The sequence below is a fragment of the Salmo salar genome, chromosome 10 (assembly GCF_965601325.2).
Source record: "Salmo salar chromosome 10, fSalSal1, whole genome shotgun sequence".
NCBI classification, from domain to species: Eukaryota; Metazoa; Chordata; class Actinopteri; order Salmoniformes; family Salmonidae; genus Salmo; species Salmo salar.
In genome coordinates this window covers 61,521,046-61,542,500 of record NC_138300.1, presented here as the reverse complement: position 1 = coordinate 61,542,500, position 21,455 = coordinate 61,521,046, and the positions used below count along the sequence as shown (strand labels likewise).

The window sequence follows — 21,455 nt, the reverse complement described above, 5'->3', positions numbered from 1 at the left end:
TCACCGGGACTGGCTGGGGTCTACACACAAACAAACACAATCAAACAAACACACTTTGATTTGAGAGTTCCACATATTGACATTGACTGCGGCCTCTATAACTAATACGGATAGACAGAATGGTGCAGATCTATGTATCTATACATCTATCTATCTACACAGAAACACACTTTGATTGGCATCGATCGATCGATAGATAGATAGATAGATAGATAGATAGATAGATAGATAGATAGATAGATAGATAGATAGATAGATAGCTGTAAACCACCTATTGAACACAGAATCGTTTCAGATGGACTTTCAAATGTGACTAAACAAAATCGTAAAATCAGACTTGGATTTATCTGGGAATTAGGAGTTTACTTCCTGAACTGGAATTACATCAATAATGTAATAAATAATATATAGTTCATTAATATATTATAATATTATATATATATAACATAATATACAGGGTTAGTCTGGACTCTGGTATTAATATAGAGGGTTATCATGTGTTCAGAGCTGACAGACAGGGTAGAGGGGGGTGGGGGGGTGGAGGGGTCATTCTGGACTCTGGTATTAATATAGAGGGTTATCATGTGTTCAGAGCTGACAGACAGGGTGGGGGGGGGGGAGTAGAGGGGTCATTCTGGACTCTGGTATTAATATAGAGGGTTATCATGTGTTCAGAGCTGACAGACAGGGTAGAGGGGGGGAGTAGAGGGGTGGAGGGGTCATTCTGGACTCTGGTATTAATATAGAGGTTATCATGTGTTCAGAGCTGACAGACAGGGTAGAGGGGTCATTCTGGACTCTGCTATTGAACCTGAAGGGCTCTACTTCCTCCTCTAGGCCACAACAAATTAATTCAGACACTGGCCTCATTACAGGAAGAAAATGACATAATTGATGCATTTAATTCACCATGTTATATGTTTTGAAAGAACTTCTAAGCCTTTTCACAATGAAACTGGGCTGGATGCTGATAGGGGGGGGGGAAAACGTTCTGAATGATCAGAGAAATGATAGTCAGTCAAAGCTTTTCTTTCAGGCTGTTTACAGAAAAATAAGTCCTGAATGGTTTTCTAGCAATAGACAAAAAAAATCCATAGAGGGGGGGCGACAAATTGGCTCAATAGCAATGTTAAACAAAACAAACTGGGTTATCGGGAAATATTCAAAAAGCATGGAAATCAGTTCGTGCTGCTGCTCCATAAAAGGATAGTACTCACCTTAATAATTATTATTACCCATTTTCAAGGCTTCCTTGTTTAGCTAAGATTCACAAAACTGTTTAGAAATTGAAGTAGAATATTTCAGCCAAAGTCCAACGAGAGTGGATACAAAAATACATTTGCTTTAATTAACTAATTAGGATAAAAACGGGTTAGGGTTGGAAGAAGTTTGGAACCACCAAGACTCATCCTAGAGCTGGCAGCCCGGCCAAACTGAGCAAACGGGGGAGAAGGGCCTTGGTCAGAGAGGTGACCAAGAACCTGTTGGTCACTCTAACAGAGCTCCAGAGTTCCTCTGTGGAGATGGGAGAACCTTCCAGAAGGACACCCATCTCTGCAGCACTCCACCAAATCAGGCCTTTATGGGTAGAGTCACCAGACGGAAGACACTCCTCAGTAAAAGGCACATGACAGCTCTCTTGGGAGTTTGCCAAACAGGAAGTCAGCCTGCCACACAGTCTCCTCGTGGATTGCAATGTAATCGGCCATAATCGGTGTCCAAAAAAAGGCCAATTACCGATTGATATGAAAAACTTGAAATAGTCCCTAATTAAATTGGCCATGCTGATTAAATCGGTCCACATTTAATGTGTATTTATTTTAATGTGTTTATTGTTTTTGATGTGTATTGTGGTGTACTAGTTATAAGAGGGCTGTGGTTCTAGTTGATGTACTAGTGGGTTATCAGAGGGCTGGTTCTAGTTGATGTACTAGTGGGTTATCAGAGGGCTGGTTCTAGTTGATGTACTAGTGGGTTATCAGAGGGCTGGTTCTAGTTGATGTACTAGTGGGTTATCAGAGGGCTGGTTCTAGTTGATGTACTAGTGGGTTATCAGAGGGCTGTGGTTCTAGTTGATGTACTAGTGGGTTATCAGAGGGCTGTGGTTCTAGTTGATGTACTAGTGGGTTATCAGAGGGCTGGTTCTAGTTGATGTACTAGTGGGTTATCAGAGGGCTGTGGTTCTAGTTGATGTACTAGTGGGTTATCAGAGGGCTGGTTCTAGTTGATGTACTAGTGGGTTATCAGAGGGCTGGTTCTAGTTGATGTAGTAGTGGGTTATCAGAGGGCTGGTTCTAGTTGATGTACTAGTGGGTTATCAGAGGGCTGTGGTTCTAGTTGATGTACTAGTGGGTTATCAGAGGGCTGGTTCTAGTTGATGTACTAGTGGGTTATCAGAGGGCTGGTTCTAGTTGATGTACTAGTGGGTTATCAGAGGGCTGGTTCTAGTTGATGTACTAGTGGGTTATCAGAGGGCTGGTTCTAGTTGATGTACTAGTGGGTTATCAGAGGGCTGGTTCTAGTTGATGTACTAGTGGGTTATCAGAGGGCTGGTTCTAGTTGATGTACTAGTGGGTTATCAGAGGGCTGTGGTTCTAGTTGATGTACTAGTGGGTTATCAGAGGGCTGTGGTTCTAGTTGATGTACTAGTGGGTTATCAGAGGGCTGGTTCTAGTTGATGTAGTAGTGGGTTATCAGAGGGCTGGTTCTAGTTGATGTAGTAGTGGGTTATCAGAGGGCTGGTTCTAGTTGATGTAGTAGTGGGTTATCAGAGGGCTGTGGTTCTAGTTGATGTACTAGTGGGTTATCAGAGGGCTGTGGTTCTAGTTGATGTACTAGTGGGTTATCAGAGGGCTGGTTCTAGTTGATGTACTAGTGGGTTATCAGAGGGCTGTGGTTCTAGTTGATGTACTAGTGGGTTATCAGAGGGCTGGTTCTAGTTGATGTACTAGTGGGTTATCAGAGGGCTGGTTCTAGTTGATGTACTAGTGGGTTATCAGAGGGCTGTGGTTCTAGTTGATGTACTAGTGGGTTATCAGAGGGCTGGTTCTAGTTGATGTACTAGTGGGTTATCAGAGGGCTGTGGTTCTAGTTGATGTACTAGTGGGTTATCAGAGGGCTGTGGTTCTAGTTGATGTACTAGTGGGTTATCAGAGGGCTGGTTCTAGTTGATGTACTAGTGGGTTATCAGAGGGCTGTGGTTCTAGTTGATGTACTAGTGGGTTATCAGAGGGCTGGTTCTAGTTGATGTACTAGTGGGTTATCAGAGGGCTGGTTCTAGTTGATGTAGTAGTGGGTTATCAGAGGGCTGGTTCTAGTTGATGTACTAGTGGGTTATCAGAGGGCTGTGGTTCTAGTTGATGTACTAGTGGGTTATCAGAGGGCTGGTTCTAGTTGATGTACTAGTGGGTTATCAGAGGGCTGGTTCTAGTTGATGTACTAGTGGGTTATCAGAGGGCTGGTTCTAGTTGATGTAGTAGTGGGTTATCAGAGGGCTGGTTCTAGTTGATGTACTAGTGGGTTATCAGAGGGCTGTGGTTCTAGTTGATGTACTAGTGGGTTATCAGAGGGCTGTGGTTCTAGTTGATGTACTAGTGGGTTATCAGAGGGCTGGTTCTAGTTGATGTACTAGTGGGTTATCAGAGGGCTGGTTCTAGTTGATGTACTAGTGGGTTATCAGAGGGCTGGTTCTAGTTGATGTACTAGTGGGTTATCAGAGGGCTGTGGTTCTAGTTGATGTACTAGTGGGTTATCAGAGGACTGTGGTTCTAGTTGATGTACTAGTGGGTTATCAGAGGGCTGGTTCTAGTTGATGTACTAGTGGGTTATCAGAGGGCTGTGGTTCTAGTTGATGTACTAGTGGGTTATCAGAGGGCTGGTTCTAGTTGATGTACTAGTGGGTTATCAGAGGGCTGGTTCTAGTTGATGTACTAGTGGGTTATCAGAGGGCTGGTTCTAGTTGATGTACTAGTGGGTTATCAGAGGGCTGTGGTTCTAGTTGATGTACTAGTGGGTTATCAGAGGGCTGTGGTTCTAGTTGATGTACTAGTGGGTTATCAGAGGGCTGGTTCTAGTTGATGTACTAGTGGGTTATCAGAGGGCTGGTTCTAGTTGATGTACTAGTGGGTTATCAGAGGGCTGTGGTTCTAGTTGATGTACTAGTGGGTTATCAGAGGACTGGTTCTAGTTGATGTAGTAGTGGGTTATCAGAGGGCTGTGGTTCTAGTTGATGTACTAGTGGGTTATCAGAGGGCTGGTTCTAGTTGATGTAGTAGTGGGTTATCAGAGGGCTGGTTCTAGTTGATGTACTAGTGGGTTATCAGAGGGCTGTGGTTCTAGTTGATGTACTAGTGGGTTATCAGAGGGCTGGTTCTAGTTGATGTACTAGTGGGTTATCAGAGGACTGGTTCTAGTTGATGTAGTAGTGGGTTATCAGAGGGCTGTGGTTCTAGTTGATGTACTAGTGGGTTATCAGAGGGCTGGTTCTAGTTGATGTACTAGTGGGTTATCAGAGGGCTGGTTCTAGTTGATGTACTAGTGGGTTATCAGAGGGCTGGTTCTAGTTGATGTACTAGTGGGTTATCAGAGGGCTGTGGTTCTAGTTGATGTACTAGTGGGTTATCAGAGGGCTGGTTCTAGTTGATGTACTAGTGGGTTATCAGAGGGCTGGTTCTAGTTTATGTACTAGTGGGTTATCAGAGGGCTGTGGTTCTAGTTGATGTACTAGTGGGTTATCAGAGGGCTGTGGTTCTAGTTGATGTACTAGTGGGTTATCAGAGGGCTGGTTCTAGTTGATGTACTAGTGGGTTATCAGAGGGCTGGTTCTAGTTGATGTAGTAGTGGGTTATCAGAGGGCTGGTTCTAGTTGATGTAGTAGTGGGTTATCAGAGGGCTGGTTCTAGTTGATGTACTAGTGGGTTATCAGAGGGCTGGTTCTAGTTGATGTACTAGTGGGTTATCAGAGGGCTGTGGTTCTAGTTGATGTACTAGTGGGTTATCAGAGGGCTGTGGTTCTAGTTGATGTACTAGTGGGTTATCAGAGGGCTGTGGTTCTAGTTGATGTACTAGTGGGTTATCAGAGGGCTGGTTCTAGTTGATGTAGTAGTGGGTTATCAGAGGGCTGGTTCTAGTTGATGTAGTAGTGGGTTATCAGAGGGCTGGTTCTAGTTGATGTACTAGTGGGTTATCAGAGGGCTGTGGTTCTAGTTGATGTACTAGTGGGTTATCAGAGGGCTGGTTCTAGTTGATGTACTAGTGGGTTATCAGAGGGCTGTGGTTCTAGTTGATGTACTAGTGGGTTATCAGAGGGCTGTGGTTCTAGTTGATGTACTAGTGGGTTATCAGAGGGCTGGTTCTAGTTGATGTACTAGTGGGTTATCAGAGGGCTGTGGTTCTAGTTGATGTACTAGTGGGTTATCAGAGGGCTGGTTCTAGTTGATGTACTAGTGGGTTATCAGAGGGCTGGTTCTAGTTGATGTACTAGTGGGTTATCAGAGGGCTGTGGTTCTAGTTGATGTACTAGTGGGTTATCAGAGGGCTGGTTCTAGTTGATGTAGTAGTGGGTTATCAGAGGGCTGGTTCTAGTTGATGTAGTAGTGGGTTATCAGAGGGCTGGTTCTAGTTGATGTACTAGTGGGTTATCAGAGGGCTGTGGTTCTAGTTGATGTACTAGTGGGTTATCAGAGGGCTGTGGTTCTAGTTGATGTACTAGTGGGTTATCAGAGGGCTGGTTCTAGTTGATGTACTAGTGGGTTATCAGAGGGCTGGTTCTAGTTGATGTACTAGTGGGTTATCAGAGGGCTGTGGTTCTAGTTGATGTACTAGTGGGTTATCAGAGGGCTGGTTCTAGTTGATGTACTAGTGGGTTATCAGAGGGCTGGTTCTAGTTGATGTACTAGTGGGTTATCAGAGGGCTGTGGTTCTAGTTGATGTACTAGTGGGTTATCAGAGGGCTGTGGTTCTAGTTGATGTACTAGTGGGTTATCAGAGGGCTGGTTCTAGTTGATGTACTAGTGGGTTATCAGAGGGCTGGTTCTAGTTGATGTACTAGTGGGTTATCAGAGGGCTGGTCCCAGTATGACCATTGACCCCACGGTCCTACCTGCTGCTCGGAGGTCGATGGAACTCCTCTGGAGACGATGGGGGCGTGATGTCATCAACCTGAGACACCTCAAACAGCTTCTTGGCCACATCCTGCCTCAGACGCTTAGCCTTGGGAGCTACACAGGGATACAAATATATCAACGACAAGAGACAACTCACTCTCTCTCTCCATCTCCCTCCCTCCCTCTCTCTCCCCCCCAACGGCTGAGAAGAGGGAGGAGCTACTCACTGATTGGCTCATCCGCCAGCAGGTGTTCTATGTCCTCTCTGTCACACGTCACAGGCGGGCCTTCCAATTGGCCGAGGCTCCGTTCTGACGATGCCTGTGATTGGTTCCTGAGTGGCTGGTCACCAGCGGTGATGGCTTCCTGGAACAACTGAGGTTTCTGCTTCCTGAACTCTGACCGCTTAGTGGACGGGGCCGGATCAACTGACCACACACACACACACACACACCACACACACACACACACACACACACACACACACACACACACACACACATCAGAATAGTCTGTAGCCGACAGTATTTTTCAGTGACAACACTTTTCTGGCGTCCTTCGTCCAATTACACACAGGTGTTAGGAGATACAGATAACTAAGTAGAACCCTAACTAAGTACCAGAGGTCTCCTGTGAACAAGATTTGTAACAGGGAGATATGGCCGTGTGGGAACCCTAACCAAGATCTGTAACGTGGAGATATGGCAATGTGGGAACCCTAACCAAGATCTGTAACGTGGAGATATGGCAATGTGGGAACCCTAACCAAGATCTGTAACGTGGAGATATGGCAATGTGGGAACCCTAACCAAGATCTGTAACGTGGAGATATGGCAATGTGGGAACCCTAACCAAGATCTGTAACGTGGAGATATGGCAATGTGGGAACCCTAACCAAGATCTGTAACGTGGAGATATGGCAATGTGGGAACCCTAACCAAGATCTGTAACGTGGAGATATGGCAATGTGGGAACCCTAACCAAGATCTGTAACATGGCCGTGTGGGAACCTGAACTTCTGCACCATTAGATTCATCCATTTCTCCTGCATCCGTTGGTCCCATGAGTCTGTGTGATTAATAACAGAGGCTGAGTTACAGCGCTGTTTGTGAGACAAGGGAAGATCTCCAAGGGGCTTTTTACAACAACCATAGAGTCTGAATGGTTTGAGCGACCAGCTATTAAAAACGATCTATGAAAAGCTGAGACTCCCACAGAAACATGATTTGATCTGTAACGTTTACAAGCTATACAACAGGAAGGGGAGGGGTTCCTCTATAGAGAAGTCAGGAAATCCCAGGACAGTGTCTAAAATACTACTGGAAAGGGGTGTCTATAATACTACTGGAAAGGGGTGTCTATAATACTACTGGAAAGGGGTGTCTATTATAATACTACTGGAAAGGGGTGTCTATTATAATACTACTGGAAAGGGGTGTCTATTATAATACTACTGGAAAGGGGTGTCTATAATACTACTGGAAAGGGGTGTCTATTATAATACTTGGAAAGGGGTGTCTATTATAATACTGGAAAGGGGTGTCTATAATACTACTGGAAAGGGGTGTCTATTATACTACTGGAAAGGGGTGTCTATTATAATACTACTGGAAAGGGGTGTCTATTATAATACTACTGGAAAGGGGTGTCTATAATACTACTGGAAAGGGGTGTCTATTATAATACTACTGGAAAGGGGTGTCTATTATAATACTACTGGAAAGGGGTGTCTATTATAATACTACTGGAAAGGGGTGTCTATTATAATACTACTGGAAAGGGGTGTCTATAATACTACTGGAAAGGGGTGTCTATAATACTACTGGAAAGGGGTGTCTATAATACTACTGGAAAGGGGTGTCTATAATACTACTGGAAAGGGGTGTCTATTATAATACTACTGGAAAGGGGTGTCTATTATAATACTACTGGAAAGGGGTGTCTATTATAATACTACTGGAAAGGGGTGTCTATTATAATACTGGAAAGGGGTGTCTATAATACTACTGGAAAGGGGTGTCTATTATAATACTACTGGAAAGGGGTGTCTATTATAATACTACTGGAAAGGGGTGTCTATTATAATACTACTGGAAAGGGGTGTCTATAATACTACTGGAAAGGGGTGTCTATAATACTACTGGAAAGGGGTGTCTATTATAATACTACTGGAAAGGGGTGTCTATAATACTACTGGAAAGGGGTGTCTATTATAATACTACTGGAAAGGGGTGTCTATTATAATACTACTGGAAAGGGGTGTCTATTATAATACTACTGGAAAGGGGTGTCTATAATACTACTGGAAAGGGGTGTCTATTATAATACTACTGGAAAGGGGTGTCTATAATACTACTGGAAAGGGGTGTCTATTATAATACTACTGGAAAGGGGTGTCTATAATACTACTGGAAAGGGGTGTCTATAATACTACTGGAAAGGGGTGTCTATTATAATACTACTGGAAAGGGGTGTCTATTATAATACTACTGGAAAGGGGTGTCTATTATAATACTACTGGAAAGGGGTGTCTATTATAATACTGGAAAGGGGTGTCTATTATAATACTGGAAAGGGGTGTCTATAATACTGGAAAGGGGTGTCTATAATACTGGAAAGGGGTGTCTATAATACTGGAAAGGGGTGTCTATAATACTGGAAAGGGGTGTCTATAATACTGGAAAGGGGTGTCTATAATACTGGAAAGGGGTGTCTATTATAATACTACTGGAAAGGGGTGTCTATAATACTACTGGAAAGGGGTGTCTATAATACTGGAAAGGGGTGTCTATAATACTGGAAAGGGGTGTCTATAATACTGGAAGAAAACTCACATAGACGCTGTCAAACTCAATACAGTCGTCACTGACTAGTAGGATATTAGTGAAACTATTTCTGTACTTGGCTCTTTCTATAAATACAGGGACCAGACACCAGGTTCAACATTTCAAAATGGTTTGGTAAACATTCAAATATAATTTTCTTCCAGCTTCACAGTTACAAAAATAAGACTCCCCCTAGAAACACAACACCTAGCAACACAATGAGACCATAACTCCCCCTAGCAACAACACAACACCTAGCAACACAATGAGACCAAAACTCCCCCTAGCAACACCACAACATCTACATGTCACAATGAGACCACAACTCACCCTAGCAACAACACAACAGCTACACGTCACAATGAGACCGTAACTCCCCCTAGCAACAACATCTACACGTCACAATGAGACCAAAACTCCCCCTAGCAACAACATCTACATGTCAATGAGACCGTAACTCCCCCTAGCAACAACATCTACATGTCAATGAGACCGTAACTCCCCCTAGCAACAACATCTACATGTCAATGAGACCGTAACTCCCCCTAGCAACAACATCTACATGTTACAATGAGACCACAACTCCCCCTAGCAACAACACAATGAGACCATAACTCCCCTAGCAACAACACAATGAGACCATAACTCCCCCTAGCAACAACACAATGAGACCATAACTCCCCCTAGCAACAACACACCATCTACATGTCATTCTAAATGCCATATGGACACAGCATGTCTCTTTGTCCTGCCTAGTAGCAGGTCTGTTTGTGGTTTAGTCCAACTTCTCTATCATTTATAGCCATGTTAAACAGTCCTGTTCTATATGTTTTAATACAATAATATAATACAATGGGTTCGGTCAAGTAAATCTTTCCAATAATGACACCATTATAACCAGTAAACTCTACAAGCAGTGTGTGTGTGATTTACTAGACATCTCATTCTGGCTTCCTCTGTCCTTGTTTACTCCACTACTTGCCTCTCGTTGAAAGTGCATTGTAGCCTGAGGGGAGGATCCTTCCCTGCTCTCCACCAATAGGCTTTGAGAGGGAGGTGCGGATCCTTCCCTGCTCTCCACCAATGGGCTTTGAGAGGGAGGTGCGGATCCTTCCCTGCTCTCCACCAATAGGCTTTGTGAGGGATGTGCGGATCCTTCCCTGCTCTCCTCCAATGGGCTTTGAGAGGGAGGTGCGGATCCTTCCCTGCTCTCCACCAATGGGCTTTGAGAGGGAGGTGTGGATCCTTCCCTGCTCTCCACCAATGGGCTTTGTGAGGGAGTTGAGGAACCTTCCCTGCTCCAATGGGCTTTGAGAGGGAGTACCACTGCATTTCCCACATTCCTCACGTCCTCGACCTCCTCCTCAAAACACATTGGATAAGAAGGTGAGAGGGTAGGGACCTCTGACCTTCTCATTCAATGGGTTTTGAGAAGGAGACGAGGAAACGCAATTGAGGACAGAGAACGCAAGTATACGAGTTAACCCACTGCATCTATGGCCAATGACCTTAAGACTTCTTGGATGGGCACTTCTAATGCAACTCTATGGCAGCACCCAAAGGGCCTTGAATTTTAGAGCTCTACCCTTAGATTTGGCGTTGACTTAGTGTCCCCATGTGCGACAGAACAGTGAGCCAATCATGGCGCAACGCTCCGTATTTTCCCCTGGCTGCCCCTCCACCACAGAAAGCACTGAGCTGGGCTGAAACACCTGCATTTTGGAGCTGCTTTACTCAAGAAAACAAAAAAAAGAGACCAAGTTTGCATGCGGCTTTTTTAACACAATGATTTTTTAAATAATATATATATTTATTTTTTACATTGTTTGCTAACTGATGTGACACGTATTAACGCCAAAATAACATGCAAAAAAACGGGTCTCCACTGGCTATTGTCTTACTATTTTCTGTTTCTAATCCTTTTCCTACTGTTTTAACTGTGCATTGTTGGAGAAGGGCTCGTAAGTAAGCATTTCACAGTAAAGTCCACACCTGTTGTAAATATTGACGACCCCCCCCCCCCCCCCCCTTATAAAGCAACTTTTCAAAACGGTTTAATATTAATAATAATAAATAATAATAATACTGTTGGATATTTAAGTGTTGACCAGACCAGACTAACTTGTTATTCCGTCTAGCTTGACTATTATATCACCTGACGTCCAGTCGGTTTAATCATCATAATAATAATAATAATACTGTTGGATATTTAAGTGTTAACCAGACTAACTTGTTATTCCGTCTAGCTTGACTATTATATCACCTGACGTCCAGTCGGTTTATTCATAATAATAATAATAATAATAATAATAATACTGTTGTATATTTAAGTGTTGACCAGGGGCCTGTTGCACAAAAGTAGAATTAAGACATCCGGGATAAATGACTCAGCTGAGCTCAATGAAGCCAAAAACATGTGCGTCCAGGCTTAATTGGTTGCACAAAGACCAAGCCAGGATGAGCAGACACGGATTCATTAAGCCAGGTGAAACCAATCCTGGATAGGTGCGCGCTCACGGCTCACTCAAATAGACCCCGCCACAGATCACAGATTAACTGATTTACCATGGCAACTAGAGCCGCGTACTTTTCCCCGTCGGAAGCACAAATCCTCATGGAGGCATACGAGGAGGTAAAATATATAATTAAGAAGAAAGGCAACACCGCCACAGTGATAAAGCAAAGAGAAAAAGCGTGGCAAAGTATTGCAGACCGCCTGAATGCGTAAGTAGTGCACAATTACACAGTCACCGCTCCGCTGAAACATCACAATTACAATTCAAATATTTAATTCACATCTCCAAAAATGCAGTTGTACTGTAATTATGAAACGGTTAAATTTTTAATTGAAATGCACTGCAGATATGAGTGAAATTGTGTAAAGTAACTCCATCACACTGTATAAAGCTATGATAGATTTTTTGATATTTTTACTGAAAACAAGACAAAAATACCAAGTAATTTTTTGCAGTGTGACTCCATTAAATGTGTGTGTGTGTGTGTGTGTGTGTGTGTAGATTAAACATGAACGGGCCAAAACGGACATGGCAGCAGGTCAAAATCAAATACAAGAACATTCTGCAGAATGGTATGGTCCCTGACTAATATTTAACAAAGCACAAGCATATATTGTACCCAGAAGGTGCCTGCTCACACATTGTCTGTACTGTTTTAGCAGTGAAAAAGAATACCCACAGACAAGGCACGGGTGGTGGGTCACCAAAGGCTGACCTTACCCCAGCAGAGGACATGGCCTTGGAGCTAAATAAAGGCAGGCCCGTCTTAGAGGGGATCCCTGGGGGGAAAGAGACGAGCATAGGTTCCTCCCAAGATGCCACCCGCTTCATTCAAGGTATGTCCTTCCATCTCTACATGGGATACAACCACATTCATATTGAATCAATTTGGACTGTCTGACTTTGGTTTACCTATTGCCTTGCAGTGTCTGGCAGCACTGTGTTCCTGTTAGAGCCACCAGCACAAGCACCAGACGATGCTGATCCAGTGAGTACTCCATCAAAGGCATACTGTAGGCCTGGCATGTCTTGTCTACTAGCTTCAATATGAATCCGATTAAATGTGATAGGGTGAAGGCCCCAGTGCAGCAGCAACAGCACATGATGGAGACGATGATGAGGAGGAGACCATCTCTCTGGATTCCAGAAGGCATGAGGTATCATGTTAAGACTGTGAAAGTACTATTTACTCTACAATGGTGAGGAGTCCTCATCAAAATCAAAAAATCTAATTTCTTTTACAGGACCCAGATGCTATACAGTGGGAAAACCAGCCTGGCAACATAGTGCGTATTAATAAAAGGACACCACATCCTGCCAAATTCCAGCTGCGCTAATTGTATTGTGTTCACAGAGCTCACAAGCTATCAGAAAGTTGTATGGCAACCACCTCCGGCGCCAAATAGAACTGGCAGACATAGACATTCAGTACAAGAAGAAAAAGATGGAAAATCTTGCACTGGAGTCCGAAATAAAAAAGAGGACAATTAGGAAACTGGACCTTGAAATAAAAAAACTTGAGAGGGAGGTGAGATATGCCTTCAATGTACACTGTATGCTAACTGTAACACAAATGTATTAATCATTATTTTTCTTTCCTCCCCCAGCTCCAAGAAGATGACACAGCTCAAAATAAAAATTAGGTATATTCTCGTAAAGTCAAGTGAGCCATGACATATGAGCTCTTATTGTGAGCACACAGGACGGTGGCATCTTTCTAAGGTTTTTTTTATTTTCCCAGCAATCAGTACAACCAAGTCATCGTTATAAGGCATCGCCCTCTTTTGCCCACCCCCCCAGCACCAGGTGTGGCCACTAGCCTATATGAAGGCCCAAAATTGTGTGTTCCTTTCTGCTCTGACAATGGCATGCCCATTCGTGCGAGATGTGGTGGATGAAGAAGCACTTGTGCTGAGGAGAGCCTTCAGGCGAGAAAGGGTCTTCAGGGACCGGTTGGACCCACTGGCCTTCCCTGATGACCATCTATATGAAAGATACAGGTTTTCTGCAGATGGCATCAGGTATCTATGCAGACTACTGGGTCCCAGGATTAAGCACCGCACTGCACGGAGCCATGCACTGAGTGTGGAGCAAATGGTTTGTGTGGCCTTGCGCTTTTTTTCTAGTGGAGCCTTCCTGTACTCAGTGGGGGATGCAGAACAGCTGAACAAGGCCACAATTTGCCGCACAATAAGGAGTGTGTGTCTGGCTATCAAAGCATTAGCAGATGTCTTCATCTCCTTCCCTGGCCACAGAAGACTCTGTGACATCAAAGAGGAGTTCTATAGGATTGCAGGTAAGAGGATCTACAAATTACAGGACAACTGTTAACACATAGTAGGATACTCATTACTTTGTGTGACAGGTTTCCCCAATGTCATTGGTGCAGTGGACTGCACACACATAAGGATAAAAGCCCCCTCAGGTGCCCATGAGGCCGATTTTGTGAATAGGAAATCCTTTCACAGCATTAATGTTCAGGTGAACATAACTTTTTGATATTGTCCATTGACGAACACTCTGCATTGCCAGTGATGTGCATTGATTGGTGTAATATTCCTCATCTTATGATTTCAGATGGTCTGCAATGCTGACTGTGTGATCAGCAATGTTGTGGCAAAATGGCCTGGCTCAGTCCATGACTCCAGAATCTTTTGGGCCTCTGAAATCTATCAGTGCCTATCACAAGGTAAGCCACACAACCCCTATTTATAACATCATGGCTGTGTCAAGAATATCACTGTGTTTATGAGGTAGTAATGATGAGATTTTGTGTTGACAGGTGAATTCTCTGGTGTGCTGCTGGGAGACAGGGGGTATGGCTGCCAGCCTTTTCTCCTGACACCTTTCACAGACCCCCAGGAAGCACAGCAGGCCTACAACCATGCCCATGCCAGGACCAGGGCCAGAGTTGAAATGACCTTTGGCCTCCTGAAGGCACGCTTTCACTGCCTTCACAAATTAAGGGTCAGCCCTGTTAGGGCATGTGATATTACTGTGGCTTGTGCTGTCCTCCACAATGTGGCCTGCCTGAGGAAGGAGAGGGCCCCCAGAGTGCCACCAGCCATGGACTGGGACAATCCGGCAATCTTCCCTGATGACGACAGTGGTCGGCTGCTGAGGGACCAATATGTGTTGAATTATTTTAGTTAGTATGTGTGCTTTCAATTTTGGTTAAATATGTCCTGCGGTGGCAGAGGAATTGGGTTTTTTTTGGGTTCGTTTTTTTACGAATTTGGCCTCTTATGATGTTTGTGCGGTATACTGTGTGTAATACAAGGCTGCAGGGAGGCTACTGCATCCATTCATTTGTCTGTTCAGTTGATGTGTATGGATTTGTCCTGCATTTATTTTAGTGTGCAGACATGCAGGGTGTGTTATATACAGACCTTTGAATGTGTATGTATCATTTTGTATAATATGCTTGGATTCTGTGCTTTCCATCTTGTAGTCACTGTGACTTCAGTTTCGAAAGGAGCTGATGGTTTACCTGCTTTGTTTTGTCCTTATTCAATAAAGGAACATAATGTTACACATTGTGTTTTTATATTCATATGGAATGTGTATTTGTTTATATGACAGAGTACTAGGGCCACACTGAAGAAAAAGGATAAAGTCATAAATTTATGAGGCTGGTTCTTTCTGCAGAAAAGCTACATATTGTTTTTACAGTTTTGATACTTATGACAATGTGATACTTAATATTCTGGCACATCAGCATGTCTTTGTTTATGAAACCATACTGAAGTACAATTTCACGAAATGCCCCACATCTGTCATTTTAACAACTGTCCTCCTTTAAAACAACCGGTTACAATATTATTACTTGTGTTTTTTTCCCCTCTGTGGCCCTAATATTCTATCATTTTATATATAGCCTTATAGTCTATGGGAAACTGTAAATTATCTAATGATAGCAACATAATCTAAAAATTATTTTTTATCCAAAATCATTGAAATTAATGATCACAAACGTTTAAATAATGACAGTGGGTCTAGTTATGTGATAACAATGTATAGTGAGCAGTGAAATAACTATTGGTTTCCATTTGTGGTGACTGCTGACTGACATTAGGGATGAGATTAAATAGATCCTGGAATTTAGCCTGGTCTGGAGCAGGCTAGCTCCACAGAATAAATCTCCATGGTAATTTATACCATAACATATCCTCCTGCCCCCTATCCATCTTTAGTGCAACCGGATTACGGATCAATTGAGCCAGGATCACCAAGATATCCTGGCTTAATCCCTTATCCTAGTTTTGTGCAACAGGCCCCAGACCAGATTAACTTGTTATTCCGTCTAGCTTGACTACTACTCACAGTCCATCTCAGCCAGAACCTGCAGCTCATCGGCGAACTGTTGTTCGTACTCGTCCGGTGTCCCGAACATCTCGTCGTACTCCTCGTCCATAGTAGTCGGTCAAAGTTTAATATCTCTATGTGACTGACCTGCCGAGGTCTTTTACTAGTGTATAATAATAATATGATGACAATAATATCTATTTAATACTACTTTTTTTCAGTCTGTTCAGTGGTTTTTTATTTGTTTTTAATTCTTCTCCCGTCTCAGTCTATCTGCTTAATTTCCGCGGTAAAACTCTTTGGGTTAACTATTTCCGGGTTAAAGTTATTTTTTTCTCGCTTGTGATTGGATGGTCCAGAATAAACTGCTTCTCCAATAGAAATCCACCGATCACACTTATTATAAGCGACGTCAATGCCGAACTGCGCAAAAAATCAAAGTCAAAGTCAAAATCAAAGTCACGCTATATATATATATCACAATAGCGTGACTTTGATTTTATATATATATATATATTATATAAAGTTGTTTCTGCCGAAAATGAAAACGTGTCAATTAGTTATTTTCACGAGGTTAGAGTAATAACATGGTTCAACTACTTTTAAAAACATTGTCTTGAATCTAGATTGTGACTTTAAAGATTTCAGGTGAAAATTAACAACTATATATAAGGAAGATTTGTTCACTTCTTCTTCTCATTGATTTCTCAAAACACCCCTGGACAGGTCAGTTTAGGTCTATTTCATAAATGTTCCCGGAAGTGGTTCAGATATTTATGTTCCGGGGTGCTTCCGTATCCGTCGGACAGGTCAGTTTAGGTCTATTTCTGTTCCCAGAAGTCTCGCAATGTTGCGCCTCTTGGTTTAGAAACTCTTTGGTTCAGATATTTATATTTCTCCGGGGTACTTCCGTATCCGTCGGACAGGTCAGTTTAATTAAACAGCATAATAAATTCTACACTACTGAGGATAAAAAACCAGAGTAAAAACTAAATTGGTGAGTATTTCTAACACAAGATCTCTGTAAAATATAATATCTTTCTTTGTGAAAAGCAGAAAGAGTCAGGTGGAGAGACTAAACTCTACCATTGTGTCTCTGTCTGTTAATTAAACAGTTGTTAATAATAACAGAAGGTCATGTCTCCAGTGTGTTGACTTGTTGGATATTTATGTATCCAACAGTAAGAATGGCTGAGCGAGAGGAGGTGGGGCTTTTTCATAGCCTGAGAGAGAGAGAGAGAGAGAGAGAGAGAGAGAGAGAGAGAGAGAGAGAGAGAGAGAGAGAGAGAGAGAGAGAGAGAGAGAGAGAGAGACATTCAGTTTTACTAGAGGGGTTGGGTGCGCCCCCTGTTGGCTAAACCCGGGTGGGAGGTTCCCCCTTAGCAAGCAATGGACCCCAGCACACCACTGAAGCCATTAAGAACTATATTCAAAAACACACCTGGTAACCTGTTCAATCACCAGGCACACAGCTCAACATAGTTCATTGACAGAGACTGTGGAATTAGAATAATTTTGGGTAAAAAAAAATTTGTGTGAAAATTTATAAAATAAAGTTGCAGCTGTCTTTGATATGCTCAATATTAACTAACTGCTATCTTGAAATGTAGAGAAAGTGTTTTAAAATAGGCATCCTATAATTTGAAAATTAGTCGAAAGGCTAAGTGATTCTCTTCCTGAGAAGAAGCTGACAGCCTTCAAACAGAGCAAAAAAAGTGGTCCCAAAAAATATGTCAAAATGAATAAAAAAATTATACAGCTGTCTTTAATAAGATAAAACTGAACTAACTGCTATCTTGAAATGTTGAAAAAGTGTTTTTAAATAGGCATCCTATCATTTGAAAATTAGTTGAAAGGCTAAGTGATTCTCCTCCTGAGAAGTTGACAGCCTTCAAACATAGTGCAAAAAAAGTGGGTGTGAACATAGAATATTTTTGGGTCAAAAAAAATAATATACAGCTGTCTTTAATAAGATCAAACTGAACTAACTGCTATCTTGAAATGTTGAAAAAGTGTTTTTAAATAGCTCAGTCTTATCACTCAATATGAGTCAAAATCTGTCACTTCCAGGAGTGCTCGAATCAACACGATATTAGACACTTTCAATGCAACATACCGAAACAAAACGAAAATGAAAAAAATAACAACTCACAGCTGAGAAATAGGTTCCCCTGTCTTACTCTCCGTCATGTTGAAATAGGTTCTCCTGTCTTACTTTCTGTCATGTTGAGATGGGTTCTCCTGTCTTACTTTCTGTCATGTTGAGATGGGTTCCCCTGTCTTACTTTCTGTCATGTTGAGATGGGTTCCACTGTCTTACTTTCTGTCATGTTGAGATGGGTTCCACTGTCTTACTTTCTGTCATGTTGAGATAGGTTCCCCTGTCTTACTGTCACGTCCTCACCAATATAAGTTCTTATTTTCTACGGTAGAGTAGTCAGGGCGTAACGGGGGTGTTTGTGTTTGTTCTATGTTCTCTATTTCTAAGCTTGAGTTCTAGTTATCTATTTCTATGTTGAGGTTTATTGGGTTGACCTTCAATTAGAGGCAGCTGTTCCTCGTTGCCTCTAATTGGAGGTCATATTTAGTAGGGGTGTTTTTTTCCTGTTGTTTGTGGGTAGTTGTTTTCCTGTTTAGTGTATGTTCACCTGATGGAACTGTTGTCGGTTGTTTTTGTATTAGTGTTTCAACCTGTTGGGGCTAGGGGGCAGTATTGAGAATTTTGAAAAAAATATGTGCCCATTTTTAACTGCCTCCTACACCAACTCAGAAGCTAGGATATGCATATTATTAACAGATTTGGATGGAAAACACTCTGAATTTTCTAAAACTGTTTGAATGGTGTCTGTAAGTATAACAAAACTCATATGGCAGGCAAAAACCTGAGAAAAATACAACCAGGAAATGAGAATTTTGTGGCTGTACTATTTTCGAGTCATTGCTAATAGATCACACAGTGACAAAGGATTCATTTCGCACTTCCTACGGCTTCCACTAGATGTCAACGATCTTTATAAAGTTGTTTGAAGCGTCTATGATGAACAGAGACCGGATGACAAGGAAGAGAAGTTGACGTCCCTGGGATGTCCTCACTTCATTATTGCGCATTCATGTGAGGCGAGACATTTTTCAAAAACGTTTTTCAAGACACAGGAGAGGTCGGGTTGAAACATTACTGATGTTTCACGTTAAAAATGGCCCTAAAGATTGATGCTAAACAACGTTTGACATGTTTGAACGAACGTAAATAGATAATTTTTTACAACTTTTCGTCGTGACTCCCCCCCTACTTTTGAGTAGCCTACCGAAGCGCTAACAACATGGAACAACTTGGAGTTATTTGGACATAAATTATGAACTTTGTCGAAAGAAACCACATTTGTTGTGGACCTGGGATTCCTGGAAGTGCCAATGGATGAAGATAATCAAAGGTAAGGGATTATTGACAATAGTATTATTGATATTAGATGGTTACAAGATGGTGCTAACCTGTATATCCTAGCCTATTGTTCTTAGCACAGCACCCCGTTTATTGCAAAGTGTGATTTCCCAGTAAAGTTATTTTGAAATCTGGCAATGCAGTAGCATTTACGAAATGTTAAACTATAATTCTTTGAATGACAACATTATAATTTACCAATGTTTTCGAATAGTAATTTTGTAAATTGTAACGTTGATTCACCGGAAGCATTTGAGGGGAAAAAAATTCTGAATTTCACCGCTACTGTAAAATGCTGTTTTTGGATATAAATATGAACTTGATGGAACAAAAAATGCATGTATTGTATAACATAATGTCCTAGGAGTGTCATCTGAGGAAGATTGTCAAAGGTTAGTGCATCATTTTAGCTGGTTATCTGCTTTTGGTGACGCCTGTCTTTGAATTGACAAAACATTACACACAGCTATTTTCAATGTACTCTCCTAACATAACCTAACTTTATGCTTTCGCCGTAAAGCCTCTTTGAAATCGGACAATGTGGTTGGATTTAGGAGATGTTTATCTTTCAAATGGTGAAAAATAGTTGATTGTTTGAGAAATTGAAATTATTAGATTCTTGCAGTTTTGAATTTCTCGCCATGGTCTCTTGACAATAAATCCCAATACCGGGATCAGATCCCCAACAGGTTTTAAAGTAAGTTATGAGCACTTCACACGCCACGCGTGTGAAGTGCTCCCCTTTGGACGACCCTTTTGTTACGTTACAGCCTTTAAAATATATTAAATACCAAAAAATCCTCAGCAATCTAGACACAATATCCCATAATGACAAATTGAAAACAGGTTTACAGAAATGTTTGCAAATGTATTAAAACAGGGGTTCCCTGTAGCTCAGTTGGTAGAGCATGGTGTTTGCAATGCCAGGGTTGTGGGTTCGATTCCCATGGGGGGCCAGCACAGAAGAAAAAAAAAATGTATGAAATGCATGCATTCACTACTGGTCTCCACACCACTGTGATCTCTATAGTGGTCCACTGGTCTCCACACCACTGTGATCTATATAGTGGTGTTGGCTGGTCTCCACACCACTGTGATCTATATAGTGATGTTGGCTGGTCTCCACACCACTGTGATCTATATAGTAGTATGATAGGTGCAGTGTAATGTGTTGTTTTACAGGGTCAGCCACAGTTGTATGTCCCTCCCTGGAAATCATTATGGGTTTAAATGCCTTGCTCAAGGTCACATCAACAGATTGTTCAGCTTGTTCCGCTCCGGTATTCAAACCAGGGACCTTTCGTTGACCGGCCCAGTGCTCTAACCACTAGGCTGCTGCACTTTGGTTGACATATTTAAAGCTGTTCAGGCAGAAACAATAGTGAATAGTGAATAGTTCGGATTGTTGGGTCAGGTTGTAAAAACAAGTCTCATCTAGGATTCAATCTAGCAACCTTGTCTAAGTCCGGGATTCAATCTAGCAACCTTGTCTAAGTCCGGGATTCAATCTAGCAACCTTGTCTAAGTCTGGGATTCAATCTAGCAACCTTGTCCAAGTCTGGGATTCAATCTAGCAACCTTGTCCAAGTCTGGGATTCAATCTAGCAACCTTGTCCAAGTCTGGGATTCAATCTAGCAACCTTGTCCAAGTCTGGGATTCAATCTAGCAACCTTGTCTAAGCCCGGGATTCAATCTAGCAAACTTGTCGAAGTCTGGGGTTCAATCTAGCAAACTTGTCGAAGTCTGTGATTCAAACCCATCATGGGTTTTAAAAGGCACATGTTTCCGCGTTAGGGGAGATCCTATTCCCGGTAAACACTGTCGGCCCAATCAGAACCTTTAAAAAACACCTAGAACCTCAACCTGAGATCGGATTGAATCCCAGTGGATCGAGGGGTGTGGTCTAACGGGGTGTGTGTGTGTGTGTTCTCTTGGCAGGCTGGTGAAATGGATCGAGGGGTGTGTGTGTGACGACCCGTTCCTGAACCCAGAGCTGATGAGGGCCAACCCCTGGGTGGAGAAAGGCAAATGTGTGATCCTCTAACGGACGCACACACGGATACACACACAACACTGAGACACACACACACAAAGTTATCCCGTCCTATTTATTTGTACATCCATGTCTATGGTTTTAGTTGAAAGTAGTCCCCTTCCTTCCTGTGAGCAGCATGTCCTGCATTGAAAGTAGTCCCCTTCCTTCCTATGAGCAGAATGTCCTGCATTGAAAGTAGCTCCCTTCCTTTGTTAAAAGAACCAGATTGA

General features: G+C 42.4%; 1 protein-coding gene across 1 annotated transcript in view; it reads right to left on the bottom strand.

Annotated features, from left to right (window-relative positions):
- The window catches only part of LOC106589977 (chromosome transmission fidelity protein 18 homolog), a 45,913-nt gene extending 29,850 nt beyond the window's left edge, over positions 1 to 16,063 (bottom strand). Inside the window, exons 1-4 of the mRNA XM_082957111.1 lie at positions 15,769 to 16,063; positions 6,332 to 6,532; positions 6,101 to 6,218; positions 1 to 20 (exon numbers count right to left, since the gene is read on the bottom strand). The exon at positions 1 to 20 is cut by the window's left edge and continues 173 nt beyond it. Coding sequence (XP_082813237.1) covers positions 1 to 20; positions 6,101 to 6,218; positions 6,332 to 6,532; positions 15,769 to 15,859 — 430 coding nt within the window. The 5' untranslated portion in view covers positions 15,860 to 16,063. The remainder of the gene's footprint in view (positions 21 to 6,100; positions 6,219 to 6,331; positions 6,533 to 15,768) is intronic.
- Positions 16,064 to 21,455: the final 5,392 nt, after the last annotated feature.